At 44.9% G+C, this 27,284-nt stretch overlaps 1 protein-coding gene across 1 annotated transcript in view; it reads right to left on the bottom strand.

Annotated features, from left to right (window-relative positions):
- itga3b (integrin, alpha 3b) overlaps positions 1-13,856 on the bottom strand; it is a 34,048-nt gene extending 20,192 nt beyond the window's left edge. The window contains exon 1 of the mRNA XM_060037779.1: positions 13,514-13,856. Within this exon, the coding sequence (XP_059893762.1) occupies positions 13,514-13,695 (182 nt within the window). The 5' untranslated portion in view covers positions 13,696-13,856. The remainder of the gene's footprint in view (positions 1-13,513) is intronic.
- Between the last annotated feature and the right edge of the window lie 13,428 nt (positions 13,857-27,284).

Raw genomic sequence — 27,284 nt, 5'->3', positions numbered from 1 at the left:
TGGAGTTTTAAAATAAGAAGAATCTCAGCACTTACTTCAATATATGTATTATATATGTATTTTTTTATTTCTTTCATTCAACATAGCTTAAAGCCGTACAAAGCAGGGATTCCGTTAACGGTTTTCATATTCCTGTTTGCCTTTTGTCATTTAATCATAGCAGACACCTTTATTCAAAACGACACACAGTGAATTCAGACACGTGTCATTAACCAGCAGGTAGGGGGTGCCTCACTTTGGCATTCAAACCCAGAGTCTTTCGTCAAATACCCTCACTAACCACAAAGACTATCCTGGCCTTATACTCCCTACAACAAGGCGGTTCTGGGAGCCAAACCTCTTTCTCACTCCCTTCAGAAGCACTCGCTGATAAGTGCAGATAAAACAACTAGAAAACGGTCAGGAGCAACCTTGAAGAGGAACAAACACAGGCTACTTGTGAGGTCAGTTAATCGTTCAAAAATGCCTCAAAATCCTTTGTGAGCCAAGACTGAATTGTTTCAACTTGATGCCAGAGACCGGAGGTGAATCATTACGGAACACATTCAGGGTAGGATTGATTAATACTGTTGACAGTGGAATGAATCAGAAACCAAGCCCTTGACCAACCCAGTGAATGTTTCATTTCCCGCTCCAAGCTAGGCGGAGAGATTCTGGAGAACATACAAAAGGTTAATTCCAAGGTTAAGGCGGCCTGATAAATGTATATTTACAAGTAACCAGACGGTAGGAGAGTGTGTACAAGGCTCTGCCACACTCACACTAACTGCTGTGTTTCTTCACAATCAACGCACATAAGGCTGGTACTGGTAGTGTCAGTGTGTACATTCAACCTGAACATCCAACAAGACAAGGAAATCACTGGCTAACTCTCTGCTAATATTTAGCCATGTGTGTTCAAACCTTACCGCGGAAGCGACATCCGATTAACCAATTACCAATTGTTGACCTCGGGTGAGAAGGTTTCTAACTTGAGTTCAGCGAACACCGTGGGAGGATTTTTCTTCTTCTCTTGTCTATCTCTTTTTTTATATTTTGACACAGTTACAGAAGCCAGACAAACGCAAGGGAACTCACAGGAGCAGTATCTAGGTAGTTATGTGCTAGGTGTAGCCAAAACATCCAATGGAATCCACATGACCAGCAACTAGTTTCATGTTAAGCGTAGGCCAAATACATCCAGGGGTGACTTGCACAGGATAATGTTCCTTGCAGGAAGCAAGGTTGTCCCTAAGTATTATTCTATGAGCATCTCCTTGTCGGACAAACATAGAAAGATGACCTTTACCTTAAACCTGCATAATCTTAAAAACATAGAGGGCTGATTAGCTATACCGTCCTCGCTGTCCATTGGACGTTATCAGCCATCCATCAATTACCGTGACAACGTGATGACAAGCAGAGAAAGAGATGACACAACCTTTCACTTGCAGACTGAGCCTTCGTACAAAAAACAAAAAACGTTGGCTGAGAAATGCAGAGGGGAGCTTCCACAGACGCAGAGTAGAGAGGCACTGAGAGGTATGTTAAGAGTACGGATTTCCCCAAAGGCTCTGTGTTTGCCTATAATGTCTGTGTCAGTCAGGAAATGGCAGTGTGTTGATGTTAAAGTTGCTGACATGAAGCAAGATTGTAAACCTCAAGTCATAGCTATGGATAATTGGCAGGCCCATCAAACAGGTACCATGGAAGCTACTCCAGATTGACCAAGAAGCACAAGGAGGAGTTACTAATAATGTGAAGGGAGACAGGGATGAAGAGAGAGAGAGAGAGAGAGAGAGAGAGAGAGAGAGAGAGAGAGAGAGAGAGAGAGAGAGAGAGAGAGAGAGAGAGAGAGAGAGAGAGAGAGAGAGAGAGGGAGAGAGATAGAGAGGGAGAAAAAGAGAGAGGGAGTGAGAGAGAGAGGGAGTGAGAGAGAGAGGGAGTGAGAGAGGGAGAGAATCTGTTATCTGATAAAAAATAAATAAAACTCAAAGCGTGGGATGGTGACTAATTATATGAAGGGAGAGCTGGATAAAGAGAGCGAGAGAGAAAGAGCGAGCGAGCGAGCGAGCGAGAGAGAGAGAGAGAGAGAGAGAGAGAGAGAGAGAGAGAGAGAGAGAGAGAGAGAGAGAGAGAGAGAGAGAGAGGGAGTGAGACACACACAGACAGAGCAATCTAGATAGCATTCAAGCTAGAAATGGGGACAGACAGTTAAAACACAGCCAACTGCCACAGACCTTGCACTAACAGTCAGACAGTTAATAAAACGATACAAAAAGCCCAGGTCTTTATCACTCACCAGATACTGAGCCAATGTGTCGCTCTGTGTCTGAAACTTATCACAATTTTAGGAAACCTTGAGTAGGTCGCCTTAGACGTTTTATCAGGCTATCGAGCACTGGTTTGGTTCACCATGCCTTTCCTACCTGTCTTCGCTCTTCAGCACAAAGAAGGAAAATGATCAAGTAAGGGTAACAACTCTTCTGAAAGAGCTGGTTGTGTGTTGAACGTTATAAGTTAGTTAGATACATATGATTACAAGACAAAAAGTTCACAGGTTATAAGTTAGTTAGATACATATATTTATAAGACAAAAAGTTCACAGGAGAAAGAGTATATGTGTAGTCATGGCATTTAGCTCTATCTGAAAATATGAACTGAAATAGGGGAAATTAAATAACTCATAACTGTCATTTTAATTAAAATATTATTACATGACACTTGATAATTCTCTGTAGAGCTGTTTTTTTCTGTGTTGCACGACAGTTCAGAACCAAATAACGCACCCTTTCTTTGGGATCACAGTACACACTCAACGGCTTCATGTTGGAGTGTACTTCCAGCATGGCGGACACAGGGAAGTGGTGAACCCAAGTCTGATAGACAGCTCCAAGGCCCTGCGCCAGAAAACCCCTTCTGACCACTGAGCTATGTCCTGTTCACACATAGACACACGCTCCATCACGTCCACCACCACCACCACCACCACCACCACCACCACCACCACCTCCTCCTGCGCTTCTGCTCATCACCTCCTCATAAAAGCACTGGTGGGGGGAGGTTTCAGAGCGGGGGAGGCTGGGAGAGGGGGGGGGGGGGGTCTGGGAGTGGGTGGCAAGCAGCAGCTGCATTCCAGGCACGAGGGGCATGTTGAAATTCGCCCAAAAGCCAGAGTCTCTGGAGCACGTGAATTGATGGGCTGAACCAAACCTCCGTGATGGTAACACACCTAGTCCTGGTGAGCCCGGCTTGGCATTGGTAAAAAGGAAAGCAAATCCCAGAGAAGAGAAGCGTGACGTACACGGCGGGATAGGATCGTCATTATCGTATTATACTGAAGCAAACCGAAAAGCAAAAAATATCGGTTTGAAGATACGCTTTTTTTAAACACACACGGTTCTCTTCGACCTAGCTTGTTGTTTTTGTTTGTCTGATTTGGGGATTTAAGGGGTCGACTGGCAGCGTTTGTGTGGCGAGACGTTCTGCAAGGTCAGACAAAGCTTTCTCTCGGCGGAGGAACGGCTTCACAAGCACTGTTTGAACTGCATACAGCTGTAATTATGTCACAATATTTACCGCGAAAACACAGCAGGAGAAGCAGCCGAGTAATCGGAAAAAAGCCAATGAGAAAAAAGGAGAGCCTTCAAGACGAGAGATGGGGAAGAGAGAGAACTTGCTATGAGTGTTCTTGATAAAAAATAAGTTCTTCTATATGCTGGAACAGGTACGGGCCTATGTCAGCTACACCCACCCTATTGGTCACCGATCCAGGTAAGACTCTGGGCACGCTGTTTGTTGTAAGGTGTGGCTTCCTGTACAAAGAACAATAATTTACAACTTTATAAACCTGCATCTCGTAGCTCGAGGGGTGGGATAATTACCCCGTGGCTGGGCCTCGGGAGAGGGAAGCGTTACCACTTTAATTCCATCGGTAGGGACTGCAATACCACTACGGCAGCACCGTCGAGTTCATTACTTTGTCGGTGCATGTAAACAAAAGCATGAGCATTAGCCTCAAAACAGCTATTTCGTACACAAAACAAAGCATGATAACCATGTCAACAGCAACGCAGGATATTTCCTCAGTACGTTATGAACCAATTACGCGTCTGAGCGTGGAGCCCGATCGATTTCCAGGAAGGACGACCTGGGCCCGATTAGATCTGGGAAGCGACGAGAAGAGACGCAGAACTGAATGGAGTGACTCGATCTGCAGATCAGATTATTAGGCATTAGTTTGAGAGAGAGAGAGAGGGAGAGTGGAGATGGGGGAGGGGGAAGGGTGATGGCAGAGGCCTGTTTATGCTTCTGTCAGGCTGTAATGACAATGCTGAAAGACCCTGTATGACTCTGGGTGTGTGAGGCTGGGGAGGAGAGGCTGTTCTGCAGGACGAGACAAACAGAACAGCAGTGAGAGCCCTGCACTGCCGATGGGAAACACACACACGCACGCACACATACACACACAAGCACGCATGTGCGCACACGCACGCACGCGCACACACAGACACAAACATCTATTGTGTCTAAATGTCTTAATATGAAGTAAAGTCAAATGAGTCATTTCAAGTCAGATGCACATTTATAGAGCGATCCCTGCTAAAAATGTTCGATGAAGTGGTTGAGTAGTAGTATAGGCTTGAAACTAGAGATGAACAGCCCATTAGTATAGTATAGCCCTTTGTCACAACTATTCTCTAGGGGACCCCCCCCCATACAGGACACCCATAAGCCTAAGCTCTCAGAAGGGCCAGGAAAGAAAACAGCCCAAAGCCCAGTGGGAAAGGAGGGTTAACCCGGGTGAGTGTACCCCCCCCCCCCCCCCCCCCACCCCCAGGCCTCTGGGTGGACCAATCCTTGGGACCCTCCTTTCAGAGATGGCTAGAAGTGCAACCAGTGCCAAGCGGGTACCTCATCAGTTATTATGTCCATCTTTACATTCAGTCATCTATTCATCTGTTCTTTCATAATGAATCTATATCTCTCCACCCTCCCACTCCCCACCTTGGTGTATTTGCCCATTGCAGGCCCTTTGTACGGCCTCCTCGCCTGTATTGACCCAGACTGCTACTAGCTCAATGGAGCATACACTGCACCAGTGGGTGGGACCGGTGAGCATACACATCGCTATCAGACTGTTCATTGTGCCCTCATGTAGCTGTTCATACAGTCACCTTCCAGTGTGTGTGTGTGTGTGTGTCTGTGTGTGTGTGTGTGTGTGTGTGTGTGTGTGTGTGTGTGTGTGTGTGTGTGTGTGTGTGTGTGTGTGTGTGTGTGTGTGTGTGTGTGTGTGTGTGTGTGTGTGTGTGTGTGTGTGCTGGCAATGCACGCGTACATAACAAGCGGATGAGTCCCCACAAGGCAAACATTGTGACGGTTCTCTTGTGGTTGAACCACCTGCTGCTTGTGGGGTCATGGTGGTCTTATTTGCCCCCCCTCCACCCCAGCCTCCACTGACTCGCCACACCTGTTTGGTACAAAAGGGCCTTTTTAAGGACAATCCCATTTCCTGTCACCAAAGAAAAGGTTTGCCCTCTAAAATCTTAAGATGCAGTCAAAGAAATATTTTTTTATTGATGTTATATTTATTGAAATATCACAAACCATCAAATTTACCAAAAACACAAACTATTTAATGTAGCGGCAGGCTATATAAGCAGTAAATCCCGGCAACTGGATCATTAGTAAATAAAACAATTAAAATTTTTAGGAATGAGGAACAGATTTTCAATAACCATAAGACAAAGACCCGCAGCTGGGATTAATATAACATTGAATTTAAACCTGATAATGAATTATCACTGAAAACACATTTGAATTTGACTTCTGCTTCTGAATGAAGAGAATGATAAGTGGAGTTTGGCACCTTTACCACTTCTGCTTTCCATATGGTGAGAACACTGCGTCGGTCTTCTTATAAAGACAGGAAGACATACAGACAGGCAGACAGACCATATAGAGGAGAAATTAGAGTTATGGTGGGGGGGTTAAAGGATGACTGTGAGGGGGGGAGAGATTTCAGTTCTACAGGATATGAAACTTTGTGAATGTTGATATTTCAATTTTGTGTGCTGCTTTCGATATCGGGAGCATCAAAGGCACGGCATGAAACAAGCTTAGGAGATTCAAGTTCACCATTATGAGTCAAATGTACACACACACACACACACACACACACACACACCCACACTCACACACAGACACACAAACACACATGTATGTGTCATATGTCAACTGGATCCACATCCTGTGTGGAGGACACCATCTGTGAACAGCAAACGTCATGAGGGAGTAAACTCATTTAGCCCCGTGTGACCAGTCAAACATGGGTCATGGGATGTCCCCCCGTTATCGTCGCAATAAGCATCTCAAACATCCGATGAAAATCCCTTTTCATCCGACATAATGGGCGACTCAGGCTGGTGAGGACAGGTGAGATGTTTCCTTCCATGGCTTCCCCCACTGGCAGAGATGTATGCACAGGGGTGAACAGACTTAATAATTTAGCAAAGCGGGAAAGACAGTCTGTATAGCCGACGGACCTGTGTCTACCACGTGAGCATACATTCATGTGGACTTAAAAACACGAAAAAAAAACAGCATGCTCGCCAGGAATGAGTCATAGACAAAGAACATGCGTATCATCCACACGCATCCACACAAGCAGGTTATTAAGTTCAACCATTCAATATAATGGACCTGAATGCTTTAAACACGAGCAGATACAAAGCTACACAAAGTTCAGTGTACAACACAGGTTTCCATCTACAATGTTGTCATTTAGTAATGCATCATTGAAAAGCACTCGTGAGTCGGGCCTACTGCTCAAGGACACCTACAGGTAGGCTGCCTTTCGACTGGGAGTCAAACACTACAGACTGGTCCCAGGGGTCCTATCTCGAGCCCTAGGGGGTCAACACACCCCCAAGGGACAACGCCACATAGAGCCGTAAAGGAGAGGAATTTACAACAGACCTATTCTAAAATGATCCCAACCCCTATTGCACACGTTACTACTGTGTGTGTGGTACGTGCAGTTGTCCCCCTTCAACTTTATACTCATTTTAGACGTGGATGAGGCAGAGGTGGACAAGGTGGGTGCGGACAAGTTTAAGCAGTGTTAGCATGTTTCCAAGTAATGCATGTCCCTGATCAACTTTGGACTTCCTTTGGCAGGGGTTCATCTGGAAGTCAGATAAGGCCTAAAAAAAAAAAAATTTGGTTCCTGTTGGTTGTCAGTTGAGGTCATGGGTAGGTAGGGAATTTATTTTATTTTTTTATTTTATTTTTTCCAGCGGCAGCGAATGATAGGTAGGTTGTTTTCATTTAAAAACGAGAAAATTCGCTCATCCTTGTACATAATGAAGAGGTGCTGTATGGCGACACATTAGTGCCATAATTCACTAATGTGATAAAAGATGCATTCGGGCGTATTATATTATTCCCCACGCGTAGATATTAACTGCGAGCGCGCAAATGATCTCTGCGCGTGCGCAAATTACCTCTGCGCGCGCAAAACAGCCTCTCGCGCGCGCAAATTACCTCAGCAGGCGCAAAACAGCCTCTCGCGCGTAACAGCCTCTCGCGAAAGATGTTTTTACGCTCGCTCAAATTTAATTTTGGCACTATGGGGGAGGGAACCAAGGCAGGGCGGGCTTTCCTATGATTGGCCGTTTCTGAAGCGCGATATTTGATTGACAGCCCTCCTCAGCCCTCCTCTCATTCAATTCTGAATTGTACAGTAAATGGCTGAAACGATAGTTACGTATTGTAACTCCAGATTCTATGAGTATAGGCGCAGCCTTTTAAGTGTCGGCCTCATTGTCCTTTAAATAGCTGAAGAAAAGCTGTTTATTGGGAGCAGAACGTCTGCCGGCGCCCGACTATATCTGCGAAATGCGGACGTCGTTGAGGCACACCGCACGCGCACGCTGTTGGTGGTCGGGGATTACACATTTTTCAGTGCTACGGCTCACGCCTAGGGATAACCCAATAGCGATAGCCTTAAAAGGCTGCGCCTATACTCATAGAATCTAGAGTTACAATACGTTACTATCGTTTCAGCCATTTACTGTACAATTCAGAATTGAATGAGAGGAAGGCTGAGGAGGGCTGTCAATCAAATATCGCGCTTCAGAAACGGCCAATCATAGGAAAGCCCGCCCTGCCTTGGTTCCCTCCCCCATAGTGCCAAAATTAAATTCTAGCGAGCGTAAAAACATCTTTCGCAAGAGGCTGTTACGCGCGAGAGGCTGTTTTGCGCGCGCTGAGGTCATTTGCGCGCACGAGAGGCTGTTTTGCGCGTGCAGAGGTAATTTGCGCGTGCGCAGAGATCATTTGCGCGCTCGCAGTTAATATCTACGCGTGTGGAATAATATAATACGCCCGAATGCATCTTTTATCACATTAGTGAATTATGGCACTAATGTGTCGCCATAGTGCTGTACCAAAACGTGATTATAGTTTGCATAAAAAAAAATAAAAAAACTTTTTTTTTTTTTTTTTTTTTTGAAGCTCATAAAATAATTTGGGTCGCACATAAATTGACAGGGTCGGTCGGAAACCGGAACCAAACAATTTTTTTTTTTAGGCCTAGCACACATGGCTTTGTCTTATAACCGCTGCTGCGAAAACCAGTATGAATACATTGGTTACGACTTTGGCCTTGTGTGATGTGCTGATTCTTCCTCATCATATCACTACATAGTTCAATAGGTAATGCCGCCTCTGGTTACAGATATGAACCACTTCCAGAGTATTTTGTGCTACTCTTTCCAAGCAGAACTGGTGGGTGTTAAAAGGTCTGGTCTTTTAACGCTCAGGACGATGGTTTGTGAGTCTTGCTTCAGCTTAGGAGGAAGATGGGCTCTGGGTAACACAAGGCACCAGCTGATGATGTTTACTGTGTTTGTACAAGTCCACAAAAGAATGGACAGAGACGGCATTCAGCAGGTTGCTCCTGCAGGAAGGTGCGCCCCTTGGGGCGTCAGCTGGGGAGGACCTCCAACCATTTTTAACATTGCAGGAGAGGTTGTCATTCATTTCCTGTACAACACAACAGATTAGCACCAGCGACTCAACACAAACCGTTCAGTCGAATTCTTAGCATTTCAATCCCATGACTTTAAAGCAGGGGGAAACAATTTCCGGTTCAAAGTTAAACTTTGATAGGCTTTTTGCTCCACCCGTACAATGAGTCGGTCTCACTTGAGCGGGCTCCATATTTATGAAAAACTTTGAGAAGTATTTTCAGAGTTTATTAAAAAGAGTGGAAAGAGAGTCTTAATAAATACAACTTAAATAAATACAACAGTCTAACAAAACTAACTAACTACTAACTACTTACTGACTATAAAAGACAAATGGTCCTGAAACTAAGTACACAGTAGGCCTACATGTTCTTTTAAATGACTAAATGTAAGTTGCCATTGGCTTGTGGCTCACTCTCCTCTCAATAAGGAATAGAGGGCTACTGGCTTTCACATCAAACACAAGGTAAGTGATGGTACCTGATTGTTATCATCAAGTCATTGTTGTGTGACATCTGCTCTTTGATAGCATGCTGAAAGGCTTGGGAATGTTGGAGCGAAGCCAGCCTTTATACCTTTACATGATCTCCTCACAGGCATGGGACTATACACCCCCGCAAAACATTTGACACATATCTTTGCCCTACAATTTTGTAACACAGAATTTTGAATGTTCTCTGATCAAAATAAATTGGGGATGTACATAGACAAACATCTGTCTGAGATTGAATTATCACACTGACTATGGATTTGAAGGTCATTTTTCGTACAGCCTACTGATCTATTTTCTATCTCATTAGAGTTTAAAATAATTAGGTTGCGTTTAATTGACATTTTTCGACTATTTAGCAGGCAGTTTGTTGGATAGGGGGGACGAGATCGACTGTGAATGCGAAGCATCTTTCAAACCCTCCAACAGCTGGGCTGAACTGCACCTTGCGGGAGGTTGGGGAAGTCCCCGTCAAATAAAATGGCTGGCTTTCCTAGCCTGCAGCCATGGCAGTCAGACACAAACTAGCTAACCGCTAACCGTAGCACCTAAACCCTGATCAAAACAATGGGTGCTGTGTGAGGGCAATTCGCAGTCTAAATCTCAGAGGCGCTTTAACAGACTTTGACCCACCAGAATCAGCTTGAGTCTCCCTACCGACCGGGCTTTATGCTGTTACGACAGGCAGGGCCTGATTCAGATGTAGGTCGAGAAGTGTTTCGCAGGGGTCGTTAGTTGCAAAGCCTTTCCGAATCCCCCCCTATATTCCTGGTCCTGAACGGCTCACTACTCCAGCATCGGATCCTGTCCCAACCTGCCAACCTGCCAGGTCGCGAGTGTGCTGAAGGAGGGCGAGACATTCCTGAAATAGCTCAGGGTCAGGGGCCTGGAAGAGCCAATGGGTGAACAGCTGATGTCCGGCCCTTCCTCCCGGCACCACTAGAGAACAAAAAGAGCCTTCTCTTGGTTGCCTTACACGGGGGGGGGGGGGGAGAAAGGGTAGGGGGGACATGAGGGATGAATAACCTGGACAAATTGGCCCCCAGGTAGACACTGAATGAGTGAGACACTCTAGTGAGTTGTTCTCACTCTCTGCAGGAAAATAACCCTCTGATCATTGTAATTAACAGCGCAAATAACTAAACAGAACAATGTTTGGTTGAGTATGTTTCTCACAATGCACGTGAGTTAGGGATATCTTTCTGGGCTTAGTTAAATTGGATAATAGCGGGTACATCTTTAGAAGTTTGGGGGAGGGGGGAACACAACTTTGCAGTGGAACTCCGATGTTCTGTTATGATACTCTTGCTCGCCCTGGGAGACACGTACGCTTTAAACACTGAACATGTCACGACTGGCTTATAATCCCAACTCTTTTCTTTCTCTATGTCTTCCATTCAGTCATCCTCAATTGAAATAGTTGGGCAGAATGTGGGCACAAAGAAGCAGCTTTGTGGTGAGAGTCAGTGTGGTGAGGCCAGACAGACCCTGGGATACAGCAGATAACCTCAACTGTTCATACAAAGCAGACAAGACAAAGACAACACAATGTGAACATGGAGGAAACTATGTTTTTAAATCCTACACCAGTGAACAGAGGTTCTCGCCATGTTCCGCGAGAAGTGCCGCTTTGAACATTGAATCGTGCCGCTGTCCGTGCTCTATTGATGGACTTGGTGGCCTGAAGTAGCACTTACTGAGGTATTATTGTACTGAAATGCATTGAAAAGCAAAAACGATTGATCCTCTTGAGCATAGACTAGAGTTTTTTTTTCTTTAAACCAGGGTCGGCCCCCATTATTTAATGGGAGCACATGACAGAGGGGAATGTAGTAACATGTAATCATAATCAATTGTATTCCTCGCTTATAAAGACGTAAAGAACGGTGACCAGTGACCACCATGCCTCTTTCTCTAATCGGGCAAAAACGATCCGGTTTCGTTTAATGCGGTTCAGGAATATCTCCGTAAAGACGGAGTCATGGCGAAACCGCAACGAGCTGTAGAAACGCTGTAGTAAATATTCAAGGCGCTGGTTCTCCACAGAAAGAAGTGGAGCGCATCAAGCCTGCGCGCATACAGCCTGCGCGCTGTAAACATTCAGTCACGAGGAGATTCAACCTTTAAAATTGAACAGAAGTACTTTTACAGTCCTTATGTACAGTTAGTAATTAAATTTATCAAGGGGGTTTTATTTAAAGCTACAAAAAGAATACAAATAAAATAATAAATAATAAATTCAACGCAACTCGGACGTCCCCCAGCTGGTGGGGGGATAATGACGTCATCGTTTGCGTTTCAGGGGTCCACACGAAATCTAACACGAAACCGCATAGGTCCGGATAGATTTGAAACCACCTCCGAGGGTGGTTTCAGAAATGTGCGGTTTCGGGCACCGGATTCGCCGGCTCCGTCTGGATGGTCGGCCGAAACGCACAAGACTGCGGTTCACCCAAAAATCGGCTCCGTGTGGAGGGGGCCTCAGTGACCCAAACATGCAGGACATTAGTATTACTATGACAACAGTTTTGATTGGTGCCCCGCTGATATTTGCACGACAGTCCTGCTAGACACAGCAGGGTGGCTTGTACACACGTCTCCCGATCCTCCCTCCCTCCCCCTCAAGTCATTCCACCCCCTTTCCCCAGATTGCTTGGCCCTATCCATGGCCATGTGGCCGGCCGTGTTGGGTTTCAGTGTGTGGATGGTGTCAACATCCCTGGGGAAGAAGGAGAGGTCATTATGGCCCATCGAACCGGGTGTCAGAGCGCTGGGATGGCCTACTGCTGAGGTTCGGAGTGGGGTACATCAATCGGCAGTATAGGTCACAGTAGGTCTGATACAGACTGATATATGGGAGGGGCAGGGGAGGGGGGGGGGGGGGAGGGGCATTTATGACGGAGGCTTTGACGTCATACTGCTCAGTGCGATTGGTCTTCCTGATTAACAGATCAAAGCTGTAATTGGGCCGATTTTCATGAAAGAGATGCGGACTGGTATGATCACAGATGCGGAAAGACATGAGGGCACTGTAATTGGTCGAAAGGAAAGCGAATGCTTCACAAGAGTTTGAAGGCGTTTCAACGTGATGGAAATTAGCCAACTTGGAATTTCTAAATAATACTTTTTTTTCATTATTATAATCAATATTATTTTATGAAAGCAAAATGTATTCCGTGATCAGCAGGCCGCATCTAGCCTACCTATTGCGAATGTGGACCATTGACAAAGATCAACTTTAGTGCGAAACCAGAAGTCATTCTTTCTGAGTCTCATTCAGCCGCCTGGAGGCACGTTTTAGAACGTAGAGGCGTCGCTGATTTCTGACGCTCTACTGTACCTGAATTGTACCTGAATACAACATGTATAACAATAAATAGGACCACGTACACCTGGCCTACCTGTCCTGTTTCACATTGGCTTATAACTATAATAAAAAACCCTCTTTCCTTGAGGGCTGCAATAAAACAATCACACGCTGGTTTCATACACACATAGCACTGATTTATGCATTGTTGTTGTGGAAATGTTGAATAGTTTGAGTTATATCGGACATGTTTACTAGTCAGGCAACCCATCTTCTTTAGCAAATAGTTATATCCCTGTAATAAAGAAGGTATATCGGTGGCCAATGGCCAAATGGGAGATTGTTTTTTAGGCTGAATCGGCCCACGGAGCTGCAGGTGCTGACTGATATCTGGTGCATTCCGTGTTTTAAAGGAAATGGATTGTACGCATTGTGGTGGGAGTGTGTTTTGGTCAAATATATATAATTTTCTTCTTTCTACCGACGATGCGCTTGTTGCCGGTGTTGCGCGCAGGAAGTGCAACGCAACCAATAGTTTAAAAGCTCTTCTCGTGTGTTAAAAAAAGGGGGAAAAAAGAAAAGTGTTGCAAGCAGGTGTCGGGCTGGAGAAGGGTAAAAAGCCATGTTTCAATTAAAAACACGTTTTTAACAAGTTAATCACCCCCAAGAGTCTCATATGCACGGGCTGATTGTTGGAATACTTACAGGTATTTCTGGGATCCGACCGTCTGTTTATGGAGGGCGACAGAAAATCCGAAAAAGCTTCCACTGGTTTTGCCCTCCTTAATGACGGGAAACCTTTCATCTAGGTTAAATCCGATGCAGGGAAGAGTCGAACAGGAGAAGGACAGGACTCCGAAGAACAGCCACCTCAGACTTCGAGCCATGGTTGGAGTCTGCACTACAGACAGCTACCTTCCGCGGTGCAACAGGTATATGGATCACACACACTCCATTGGAAGGCGTCTGATCCCTATCGCGCCTCGACAAGGTGAACGTCTCTCTCTCGCGCTCTCTCTCTCTCTCTCTCTCGCGCTCTACTTCTCTCTGCCGCCTCTCTCTCTCTCTCTCTCTCTCTCTCTCTCTCTCTCTCTCTCTCTCTCTCTCTCTCTCGCGCGCTCTCTTGCTCTACATCTCTCTGCCGCCTCTCTCTCTCTCTCTCTCTCTCTCTCTCACACACACACACACACACACACACACACACACACACACACACACACACACACACACACACACACACACACACACACACACACACACACACACACACACACACACACACACACACACACACACACAAACTAATAAGGCTATACCGACTTGGCTCAGTTTCTCTATAATCGTGACAATAGTTGGGTTGGAGTGGGCCTTGGTGTGTGCATAAAAAATGAGACGTGACCGGCAGCTCAGGTTTAATTATTGATTGATATGAAGGCAAAAAAAGCCATTTGTCTGTTTATTTTCCCCTGGGTTTTCCTCACAGAGTTCATGGTTGTTGCATCCTCCTATAGTATACAATTCAATGTGTGAACAATCATGTAAAACAACCCCCCTCAACTTTCAACTGTGATTTCAGCCAGGCTATGTGGCTGTGCAACTCTCTCTGGCTCTCCAATCACCAGTTCATTAAACCTTTAATCCCCTTAGTGTTTACAGAACGGTTCAGAGAGGACTTTCTTTCTTTCTTTTTTTAAAGCTATCCGCTTCCTTTTGTTGCAGCCCCCCCCCCCCCCCCCCCCCCCACCCCCTTTCTCTCCTCCTCTCTCATCCCATGCTTCTCCACTCTCCCCACGGTGTTGAGAGATGGCCCTCCTATCTCCCCGACACCCCCCCAGATCCACCCCCCCCCCCCCCCCCCCCCCCCCCCCACCATGCGTTTACCCACCATGCGGTGCGATTCCTCAGTGTGTCTCCCTTGTGGTCTGCACCCCAAACCCCCCCTCCCCCCCCATCCAACCATATATCCGAATGACCTGTGCTGGTTGTCAGTCAGTGGGCGGGGGCGGGCCGTCGCTACATCGATAACATCATCTTTCTAAGCATTTCCTTTTAACCTTTGGGTCCCTCAGTGCTGTAGCCCTCAACGTATGCTGGTTCTGATGTGTGACTTGCAGCGTAGCGGCAAGGGCCTGAACGCCATGGTTGGATAGCTGGGGTTGGAGGGATTGAAGGTGTGGATTGATCGCTGATTTTATGTAATTTGCTTCATAGTCTCGGTGGGCTGGCCCCTCTGACCTTTGAACCTGCTCCAATCCAAATATTTTCTACACCTTTCCATATTCAACATAGTGCAGGACGTAACAACATACCATTCTATACATCCTTAATCTGAATTCTCAGAGCAAATAGACACAGCAAGTTGTAAACCAACATGGCAACATATATTCCCTCAACCCCCTGGACAAGCAAACATAGAAGGGGTTACACTCATTTAAAAAATAATAATAAAAAAAACAGAAAGTAAATGTCACCATGCTCAGGCGATCAACTAAGTGGCCGACAAGCCCAAAGGTGAGCAACACGTGTGTGTGTGTGTGTGTGTGTGTGTGTGTGTGTGTGTGTGTGTGTGTGTGTGTGTGTGTGTGTGTGTGTGTGTGTGTGTGTGTGTGTGTGTGTGTGTGTGTGTGTGTGTGTGTAAAATGTCAACATTCCAGCTCTGCCTTGTAAACACATGCATCCAGCATGGCGGTGCTGAGGTTAAGCAGAGAGGGCGAGGGTGTGAACCAATGGGTGGGCTACACCCTCAGAGACCCCAACTATGAGAATTGATGTGTGGTTCAGCAGAATTATGACACAGCTTGAACCCTATAAACATTTTTTTCATTTTGTTGATGTATTAATTAATGTATACCTGTATAGAAATACCATCATTTTATAACAAGTATTCAGATTCTGAAAAACTGTGTTGTCTCCCAACACTGTGAGAGTTTGTGTGGCTCATGTTAACACATTAGAACACAATATCCACTCACAGGGGATATAAGAGCAGAGCTGTGTGTAAGTGCAGAACATTATTTCTTTGGTTCGAAACACAAAACAAGATGAATACAAAGAGTAGTACCAGATCCTGAAACCCTCTAGGGGTCTCTCATTTAAGATGTGATCCAGAAGACAGCTGATAATGACCAATGGACAGCTGATACTGACCAATGGACAGCTGATACTGACCAATGGACAGCTGATACTGACCAATGGACAGCTGATACTGACCAATGGACAGCTGATACTGACCAATGGACAGCTGATACTGACCAATGGACAGCTGATACTGACAAATGGTCTTGAGTGAGTTCTTATGACGTGGAAAAGATACGGTTACATAGGTTCAGGGAGCGTATGATTACAGAGGTTTGTTTCCTCAAGGTGTAATGGCCATGTTGTCGGCAACGACTTTGAGGATGTTTTGTATGATAATGGTAATGTTTATTTTCTGGTCAGAACCCGGATAAAACTGGGCTTTATTGAGCTGCGATTATAAATAAGGACATATCCTCCATCCAGAGCCCCGACAATAAACAGTGGCTGAGCACAAAAGCGATGATGCGGACCCCTCAGTAAATTGGAAAAACACTTCCACAGTCTGTTGTGTGTGAGGTCAGCCAGGGCAGACAATTTCTGTTGGTTACGGCTATTAATAGAACAAGGGTATACAACGAGTGTGTTTGGACAACAAGTCAAACAGAGTTCACTGGAGTTTGTGTGTAGTGCCGGTCATAATTCCAGTCTCAGAGTGAAGGGCTTCACCTGCCCTGAATCAACAGACGAAATGAGACAGCCCTGACCTGACGCCCAGGGAGGAATAGTAGTGGGGACTCATGGGAAGAGATGGGGGGGCGGGGGGCCGGGTCCACGTCTAACAGGAAGGGCCCGCATGGAGAGTCTATGCCGTACCACTGACTCTTCATTGGTAACGTTAAGCAAAAGGGGAAGTTCATGCAAGAGCCCACCTCACTAGGGAAAGGGGAACATATGAAGCAGTGAAAAAGATCGTCTGGAAATGGTTGCATGTTTTCGTGTGAACTAATTCACCCTTATTCATCGTGGTCTGTGAAAGATCATCTCAGAGTCAGAGATAACCACTGGTTAACATCGCACCGTTCACAATATTGATGGATAAGCACAGGCGGCCGCCTTTTTTTACACATTTTGGAGGGCGAACCCCCCCCAGAATCCCCTGAATGTAAAGGCCCTTTTGGAGCCCCTCCTCCTATTACTCGAGCTGCACCTTAACAATGAGTTCTGCCTTTTGAACCGACCCCTGGTGTAAGCCAACACCGACCCCTCGGTACCGCCGCGGCGGCGGGGGGGACAAAAGGCCCCCGAGCCAGCGCCAGGCCCCAGGTCCCCCCCGGCCGTTACCCACTCATCCCATGGAATGTCATTAGCAGTTTATCTCTCCACTTCCTGTCACCCAACCTCCCTCACCGCCAAACCAAGAAACCCTTCCCCCCCCCCCCCCTGATTCCCATACTGTCCCGGAAGCACCGATTTTCCACCTACTCCTCCATCACACATCCAACCCGCCCTCCCACACGACCTCCAGCAATGTACTTTTTTTCTATTTCCCCCTCCCTTGTGTAATATTCGTTTTAATTAAAGCAAGGTCAAGTCTGACTATTTGAAACAACCCCCCTGGTGAGGCCCTTGTTTCCTCAGAAAGTCCTGTTAAATTATGAGGATGAGGATGATGAGGATGATGATAATGAGGATGATGATGAGAGATGGGAGAGTGCAGAACTCAAAGAGTATCAGAACAAGACAGCCCGCTGCCATTGGCCAGATGGCATTTTATGCAAAATGCAGTAAAGGTAAAATAGTCCTTATGGGATTATTTCTGATTGTTGAAACGGTGGTGATGAGTCTACATTTCTGAATACAACTTTCTTCCACGTCCTGGTCGGTTAGTTGGCTGTGCATGTGTTGAATACATTAAGGACAAAACAGAAACACAAACAAAAAGACAGGTCGCACACGCACGTCCATTTCCTATTTCTCTGAAAAGTTATGTTATTTCAGTATACAAGATGTGAAGGGAAGTTGTACAGCTCACAGTGTCCTTGACAACATCGGCAAACAACATCATCGAAGAAGTGCAGAATAATGGAAGTGAGATGCAGAAAACAAGAAACTGTGTGGCTGTGTGTTCTTGACTTTACTCGGGGGAATTCAGCACAGCTGGGAGGGTGGACTGTGCACAACATGGGGAGCAGGACATTGGTTGAATATGAACCACAGCACGCACTCCAGCCCCCACTCCCCGCTGCCCACCTCGACGACAAGTGGAGCGCCTAGCGTTGCCATGGAAGCGGGCAGGGTTGCTATGTGCTCAGTATGCGCTGCTCCGAGATAGATGAGAGAGGGAGAAAGAGAGAGGAGACAGTGTGGTCTATTTAAATACCAACCCCCCCCGCCCCCCCAAAATCTGTTGGCAGGCCTTAATGACCTTTTAACAGGGGTAACTGTTCCGAAAGGTCTCCAGAAACACATATGCTTTCATTCGAAATGAAATCGAAAGATGCAGCATTAGGCAGCATTATCTGCACACCTGCTTTGGATAATACACACAGACACAAGTATGCAAACCGCAAAGACATACGTGCACACACAAGTCTGCGATGAGCATCTTCTCAGTCTCACAACTGTGACGATGATGATGTGAACCATTCCAAGGTGTTACTCCGATTAACATGGACCGCTCTTGCTGGCGAAACGTCAAGTATTTTTTGTACACATGAATGTATCGTGTTTGTATGAGCATAACAGCTGTTAGGGCTTTCATTTTTCTTTTTAACCAGCGTGCATTAAGTGTGAACCAATTATAAACCAATCTTTTTCTCTATTTTTGGTCTGGAGGAAAAGGCTCCTGACTTGCTGACTTACAGTGCAGAACATGTTGTTATTTCAACCATCTTATTTCTAATCCGTCATCACCTTCCCTAAAACCAGCTTGTGTGCGTGCCAATGCCAAGACACTATCTCGTGACCATCAGTGATTCATTTTTGTGTTATGTGTGCTATGCTATTGTGAGGATTGTATCTCGATAATCAAATTGCATACATTCAGTTTGCATTCACATGCTTCTCCTCTAGCCATCCCTGAACAGGATTTGTATAGATCTTCACATTTTCAGTTAGCGTACGTTACAGTTAGCCAACGTTCATTTAGCACACATTCAGTTAGCATTTATTCAGTTAGCATCCATTCAGTTAGCACACATTCACTAAGCGTACATTTAGTTAGCGCACATTCAGTTAGCATTAGCACGTATTCGGTTAGCACGCATTGAGTAAGCCCACATCCAGTTAGCGTACATCCAGTTACCGTACATTCAGCTAGCATGCATTCAGGTAGCATGCATTAAGGTAACATACATTCCCCAGCCCGTTCAAATACAGATGTTCTATAGATCACACGTGAAGCGCGCTCCCTCTGGTAACACGATACTCCCTTCTGTTCCCTGTGGCTGTGGAAAACAGGTTTTATGGCGTGACTTCGTTACTTGGGCCTTCCCTTCTCCCCGCGATCATTTGTTTAAATCTTCACCTGGGATTTCCAGGGGGTCGTAAAGGTTATATGTGGTTCTGTTTCTTTTGACTGTAGCATTCACCTTTGGGCGTATGGAGACTCTAAGTCAATATCCATATGTTGACATGTTTTTACTATACATGGGCTTGCCGGTGTTTGTGCATTTGACTGTGTCTATGTGGGACGGAAGGGTGTATCTGTGCACATTTCTATGTATGTTTGTGTATGAGTGCGTGTGTGTGTGTGTGCGTGTGTGTATTAGGGTCCTCAGACATCTCAGTTTCTGGGGAAAGTCCCTATAGTGATCCGTATTGATCTGTCCCAAGCTATAGATTTCCCCGGGAAATGTCCCTGTTAAAACAGTTTTTTAGATTTTTAACATACATTAATTGATTTTGAAATGGAAAAGATTATCGCTGGCTGATGCATGTTAATTTCTAGACAGTTGGTCATTTCACGTGTCTACCTGAAATGCTGTGAAGCAAACTGGCAGAGTGGGGGTATATCTAACGACTTTAGATAACCGATCATAAACACATAAACAGTGCCTGCCTATGTGTGTATATGCGTGCGCCTGTGTGAGTGTGCACATGCGAATGCGTGTGTACTTGTTTGCGTGCCTGCGTGCATGTATGTCTATGTGTCGTGTCTGCGCGTGTGTCTTTGTATATGAATGTATATGCCATATGTTTGTGTGTGTGTGTGTATGTGGGTCCGTTTGTGTAGCAGACAGGAAGTGCAGCAGGTCTTAGGAGCCTCCGCTCCACTGGTTCCCCAGGTTAGCCTCGTTGCGCTGAGTGGAGGAATGCAGGGCCTGAGGTGTAAGGCGTGGCCAGCTCCCCCTCTCTCCCCCCCTGTCCTGGGGCACCTGTTTTCCTGCTTAGTGTATAGAGGCGCGTGGAGACAGGGGAGAGAGGCCGCGGCATCGCCAGAATGAAAACAAATCAGCTCTGGCCGAAACTTACTTAAGGTTTTTTTTAAGTACTTTTAAAAATTATAAAATTCAATTTTTTTCCCGGAAGTTTTAGTTTTTTGGTTTTACTCTTCTGTGGAATATGTTTCGAACCTCTGCTGTTTGATATCGCAGTGAGAAAGTTGCACCTTCACAATCAGAGAATAATCTGGAATGTAGGAGATTGACGGGTCGGGGAGGTTTGCATCCATCATTGAATTTTTTATTTTTCTATGAAAATATGTTCTCATCAGACTCTTCATTCATTCGCTCTGCAGGAATGCACCGCTTTACTGACAAGCAGCGCAGCAGCAACAGTTGAAAAGAGAATGAGGGACCGTTACTTTCTAGAAACACTCAAACACCGAGAGCCTTTTGTTATTTTTCTATTGACCAGCCTGTTCAAGAGGGTTAATGATTTGACAGAAGGGGCAGGGCGTCTGAAATTGAAACACTCTCGTAACAATAGAGAGCATCTGAGTTATGCTTCATGATTAAATGAATTCACGATTTAAACGGACAGTCAATTTAAAATAGCATTCCAATTCCAGGACCATGGAAACTGTTGCTTTCAATTGAAAAGGATTCAGAGCATACACCAGGCTGGAGCCCAGAGTGATAGATACAACAAAGTCATGTGGAGCCTGGTGCCACTTTGGTACTCCCCTCTCCCAATATTGAGAATCTCAGGGGTGTCAGATTACATGACGGGCGATGGCACGTAGATAGGAACCCACAACATTTAGCAAACTTAGTTCAGATTTATGACTATTTAGCCCATTGTGCAGACACTTTAATCCATAGGGACTTTTGGGTATGGACTTATTTTTTGGTACACATCAATTAAGGTTGGTTTAGAAATCTTGCGTGAGGATGCCTTCTACAGGTAGAATGTGTCCGTTGAAGTTAGTATGAAACAACCTCAACACTGCTCTTGAGAAAATACACAAGATGTCCCGGTCGTCCATGAGTGAACCGGTTGGGCAAGGCTTTGAAACAGTTGGGTGGGTCAAAAGAGGGGGGCTTCCCTCCTGGGTGTGATAACTGCCCCGACCTCCAGATGGAGGGGCCAAACACAACAAGACCCCTCTACATGTCTCCATTCCTGTAAACACTGGCGACCTGTTTATGTTGGAGACCTGTGTTAGTAGACAAACTAACCCATTCATGGGAGGGTCAAAAAGCATCTATTTGCCTCATTGTATGACCTAACTTTACTGAAGGTTTTTACATCCTTACGGCTGTGCGTCTCTCTGCAGACTCGTCGTCTCTCAACTAGGGCCCGACCGATATTGATTTGAGTGCCGATGCCGATTATTTTCAGAGAAAAATTACGATTACGATTTAATCGGCTGATTAAAAGCAAAACAAAAAAAAGGCATATAAAACGTAGTTTTTGATACCTTAAATATACTTTAAACACTTTTGACGAATATGTGAATTGAATGCAGAACCTTTGAGTGTTTTAGAATACATTTACAGTCAAAAATGAGTGTAATGTAAAATGTAAAATAAATAACTCCCAATGTGCTGCGCTCGTGAGCAGTGACTAACACGTGCGTGCTGAGCAGTATGGTCTCACCGTTAGAGTCTACAGTATAACAAATTAACATGGCCTGGGACCTAAAGAAAAACAGGCACAACATGCTCAAACAACGCGTCTTGTGTACATTGGTGAGGTGAGCGTGCAGCTGCCTGAGCGAGCGTGCTTTCATGTTGTACGGTAAAATTCAATCTCCTCTTTTTTACTCCAGCTAAAGTTGTTGGTTAGCAAGGCGAGTAGGAAAGCAATCTGCAGGATACTAAGCGCAATAAAATTTCCAAAAAAAAAAATATATAAAAAAAAAATTATCGTTTGTAATCGGCGTCTTTTTGGCAGATGTTGATTATTTTCAAAAAGGCTATAATCGGCCGATTAAATCGGCAGGCCGATGAATCGGTCGGGCCCTACTCTCAACAGATCTCTCCTTCATTCATTCACTCACTAATTCAGTAATTGTTGGAGGCGCATTCAAGCAGTGAAGAAGCTTTGTATTACCTTTGTAATCACACACAAACACTAAAACACACTCACGTAGACACGCACGAACGCAAGCCCAAACACACACGCACGCACTCACACACAGACACTCACACAAACAAGGACACACACAGACAAAGACACACATACAGGAAGAAAACAGGAAGGCATCGTAGACAGAGGAAATACACATCTCGATCTGTGGTTGATTATAGTTTTACCCACGTTTCCTACCCCCGTAGAGATTACACATTAATCTCAAGACGAGGAATCATCTTAATTGTTGCCTCTTCATCATCATGCAGCAGACAACAGATACTTATGTTTTCCTACAGCTTCAGCACATGATATTTGTGAAAAGGTACTTTCCTATTCCTCAGCCCGGATAAGGCGCAGACCGGGAGAGCGGTTAAGTTGATGCATAGGTACAGCCGTCCAGCTCTAATGTAATTCCACGACAGCAGGGTGAATGATGGCCCAATCTGCGATGGAAGTGGAAGAACAGGGAGAGAGAGGTGCCTGCATGCATGTGTATGTGTTTGTGAAGTGTGGGGGGGGGGGGGATCCCACTTTGCTTTAACCTGTGGCAAAGGGTTTGTGTTTTTAGTGATGTAGAACAGGCGGTTAAAACGTGCAGTCACTGCCAATGTGGTGTATAACTTGTTTACTCGTCTTTCAACCTTAAGAAGCCCCCCCCCCCCCACGGTTATCCCTTTAGTGCTTTCATAAACACACTAAAATAAAACCTGGCGCTCTTCATGAGTGCCTCTGATTGGCTAATGGGAGCTGGCATGGGGGGGACACACACAGGGGTCTGTTTTATTTATGGTCTGGCTCAGATGATATGTCAACCAATGGGAGGACATGAAAGCCCAGGTTAACATGGCTGATGTTTTATTTTTCCAGAGGCTGCGTCGCTTTGTTATTTCATGATCAGTGGTCATAATGATGTATGTATGAATTTATGAACGGAATCCAGGATTTTTCTGGCAATCCGTTTGTTTTATTTGGCATCGTATATTCATTTACTTAAGTCTTAAAGAGATTTCTCCGGGTTAATGAAGGTTTGCATAACTGGGATTAGTGCCAAAACATGTGACCCACTACCTAAGTACCCTCCAACTTCACTGAACATTTTGGTTCAGTGTGTATGTGTGTGTGTGTGTGTACTCCCTCGACATGGATACAAAACCCCAGTGTGTGGTGTGGGCAAGTGCGTGTAAGATAACAGAGCATGCATTTTGTGCATAAAAGATAAGTGTGTGTACATTTGCAAATGCATGCGCGTGTGTGAATGCAGTGGGCCTCAGGATGTCGAATTCAGATTTTGTAATCCTTTATCAAAGAAGGAAGTCTCAGTGAGATGGAGTCCTTGATCACGAGAGAACTATACAGATAAATATTCATAGGAACCCAGAGATTTGACAAGAAAAACACAACAGTAAATAGTCAGTACAGCATATATGTATTAATCAATATATATATATCTTTATATGTTAGAGCAAAGCCCGTGGAAAAACAGCAATTGAAGATATTGTTTTTTAAAAGAAGCTTCTGTGATTTTCAGACATTAGATACAATTTGTTAAAGTTGTTCACAGCATCTGATCACTACAGCATTTTAAATTGTTCTAGCATGTTGAAACTTTAGGCCACTGTAGTGTCTTGTACTGAGACTAACCCTGACCCACGTGTCAACCAGACTAACCACATTTCCTTTAAAGAAAGAATGCAGATCTGGTTAAATGTAGTCCTTAACTCTATGACCCTTACGCTTCGCTCATTGTTCAACTGTCTGCAGCGTTCCAAACAGCCCAACCTCACGGCCAAGGTGAAAGGTTGCCTGCAGAAAGTTAATGAATACACAGTAATGCACAAAAGAACACACCCACACAACCTAATTAATACAAGGGTTAAACTTTCACCACAAACTCCCTGCCTCTCTCCAGGACTTGGCAGCCAACGAAGGGGGCACTGCGAGGCAGCACAAGGTGGCTTAGGAGACGTCCAACGCTCAAGGGCCCAAATATTTACATTTACATAGCATTTGCACTCTGCCTCACCCCGACTCATTGATCCGATTCGATTGGTCGGCCCTCTCTCGCTTTCAGGGTTAGGATTGTCAACGCAGTTTATGTTTCGTAGATGGACGAGCGCGGCCTGGGGGTGTAGCCAGTGGAGTTGGGAGTGAAGCCGAGTCATGGACGGGGGGGGGGGGGCAGAGCAGGAACTCACTCTGTCCTCTGTGGCCAGACACGTTCAGTGGGGTTTTAGGGTTAGAGTAAAGAATGAGAAGCTTGTGGTTAGGGTTGAAATTATTGCTGCACATTTTAGATGTGTGGGAAATTATGCAATCTCGCGACACAGCAACTCAGACATGTAGGCTAAAAGCGTTTTGCGGAAACCCTCTGTTACCCTGGGAAGGACAGATCCAAGAAAAGAATACAATAAAGTTATAAGTAAACCAGCAGTCAATGGTTGCATTTCAAATATGTTTGCGAGCCGTTTACTTATGTTTAAAAATCGCACTGCACTGTTTGAATAAAACTTTGAATTCACTGGAACATCACACTAATCATACCTTTATATTGTGGTGGTGGCACAGCAAACATACTACAACCCACTGCATAGAAAGTACACAAAAAACAAGTTAACATGCCTTCTTACATTTCCTCTAATAATAAAGGTGAAAATCATCTGCTCTTGAATCTGGAATTCAGGTTACAAACATACCATAGCCATTGTATCATTTACCAGTGGTCCATGAGTTCAACAATACACAGTCATCCCAGCATCTAAATCCTTTGATGAGTCAAATCAATCAAGGCAAGTCTATTGTAATTGAATAGCCCTTAATTAACGTGACAGTATCAAAGGGCTTTACAGGCCATCTGTAATGACATGGTATGATACCTCTTTTACTTGAGATCTACCTAAATATTCAGGCTCTTAAAAAAAAAAAAAGTTCCTGCCGCTAACGTTATAACCCGTTTGAAAACATCAGACTACATCCGTCACACAAGCTTAGCCTTAGCAAATATTGAAACTGCGAATCTATTCACAGGTCCTTATCTGCCACCACCCATATTTGGACCATTTTTTGAAGGCCTTACTTGACCGAGAGACAGAGTCTACCAATAGTTGAACATAATAAACACAGAGTTGTTTTTTTGCAAACGAGCTAACAGTTTGCACCACCACATGTAGCATATTTGTTTAGTTCCTGCAGGAGCGGCAACGTAGCAGAGATAGCATGCCGGATATGTATCCTACCGGATTTTTTCATGACTTTACTTATTGACTTTGGTTACACACAGACCTAAGTTAAAACACAGACTTGAGTTTGTCGTATTTAAAAATGGGCAAATAAGGTGGTCCAGCAGCACAAGGTAAGACAATATTATAGACAATTAGAGCCAGATAGGCAGATATTAAATGAATGATGGTTCAGAGTAAGAATGTAGGAATGCAAAAGTGCAATATGATAGGCCTAAATATGTTGGAGTGCAGTCAAACCTTATGATATTAAGACGAACAGCCACCAGCGAGTGTCAAGTCTTCTGTCCAAAACCGGAAGCGTTTATTCGATTTTATACCGTAATTTATTACGTCCATTTATGTAAACACATTACGTAACGGCCGTTCATTTATGTAAACACATTACGTAACGCCCGATTTTTATTTTATTTTCCGATTTTTATTTTTTATTTTCTGATCTCCGGTGTGCTGGTGGATGTTTCGGTGCGTGGATGTCTGCAGCGGAAGTTCGTGTGGGTGGATGTCTGCTCGTGTGGGTGGATGTCTGCAGCCAGACTCTCTTGAAACCAACAGGCTTGGTTTGAAGGTGGGGCTTCCTTTCCACGGTTGTATTCGAGTGGAGATTTAAGACAGAACACACATACAGGTAGAGTATTCAGACTGTATTCAAGACTCACTGACTAAACTGTCATTACCACATGAATATTTCATTGTATTCATATTTGTTTAATTTGTGTTTGCCCAGCCCCATTTTAATCGGTTTTTATTATGGGATGTTCCTAAATTTTTCTTTCTCTCCCTTTGTCCCAGTGAAGTGCGTCACATTGTGCGTCCTTTTAGGAAACGTGACATTTTTTGATGGTTGATTGACTGTCTTCATTGCAAAATAAAAGTGGCTAAAACAAAGGACTGACGAGCACCGGGGAGGGAGTAGTAAGGAATCATAGACCTCCCAGCCAATAGGGGGATAGATGGTGAAAAGTCAACAGACTCTACTGTTAGTGAACATTGAACACTTTCTGAGTCAATAAATACATGCGGTTATAGCCCCCATTACGCACCGATTGTCCTCTCCCTCCGTTGTCCTCTGCTATACTTATTGGTCTTAAAAGCTGCACACGCTGCCAGGAACCTCAACACAGAACCAAAGAAAGGGGTCTCATTGGTAATGAGAAATTGAATGGATGCACGCAACAAAGGAGTTGCGTGCAGAGTTCTTTTGGGTTCTTTTGATGGCGGCCCTCCCTCCACAGCTGTTTCTACAGGGCAGCCCTGCTCACAAACTCTGGCTCTTGAGTAGCTCCACCAGAACAGACACATTCTTGTTGACAGGGCAACGGTTGCCAGGCAAGGGTTGGGCGCGCCTGTGTGTGTTTTTGTGTTTTTGTGTGTGTGTGTGTGTGTGTGTGTGTGTGTGTGTGTGTGTGTGTGTGTGTGTGTGTGTGTGTGTGTGTGTGTGTGTGTGTGTGCGAGTGCACGTTGAGTGTGTGTGTTGTATTTTGTGTTGCTGCCAGTGCTACGAGTGAAGTCGTAAAGTTGTGTAAAGAGGAGAATTTGAATGGAGGAACAGTGAATGAACGAACGGAAAAGTGGCGGTTAAAAGTTGTAAGGAAAAACAGCTCGATAGGGGTTGTAAAAGACTATATGGGCCAATTGAAATTGCAGGTATGCAATTGGAGGGAAGAAGCACGGAAGATACAATGTACATTGAACATATGTAT

The sequence above is a fragment of the Gadus macrocephalus genome, chromosome 18 (genome assembly GCF_031168955.1).
Source record: "Gadus macrocephalus chromosome 18, ASM3116895v1".
Taxonomy (NCBI): Eukaryota; Metazoa; Chordata; class Actinopteri; order Gadiformes; family Gadidae; genus Gadus; species Gadus macrocephalus.
Note: the sequence above shows the minus strand (reverse complement) of the source record. Positions and strands in the feature narration are given on the sequence as shown.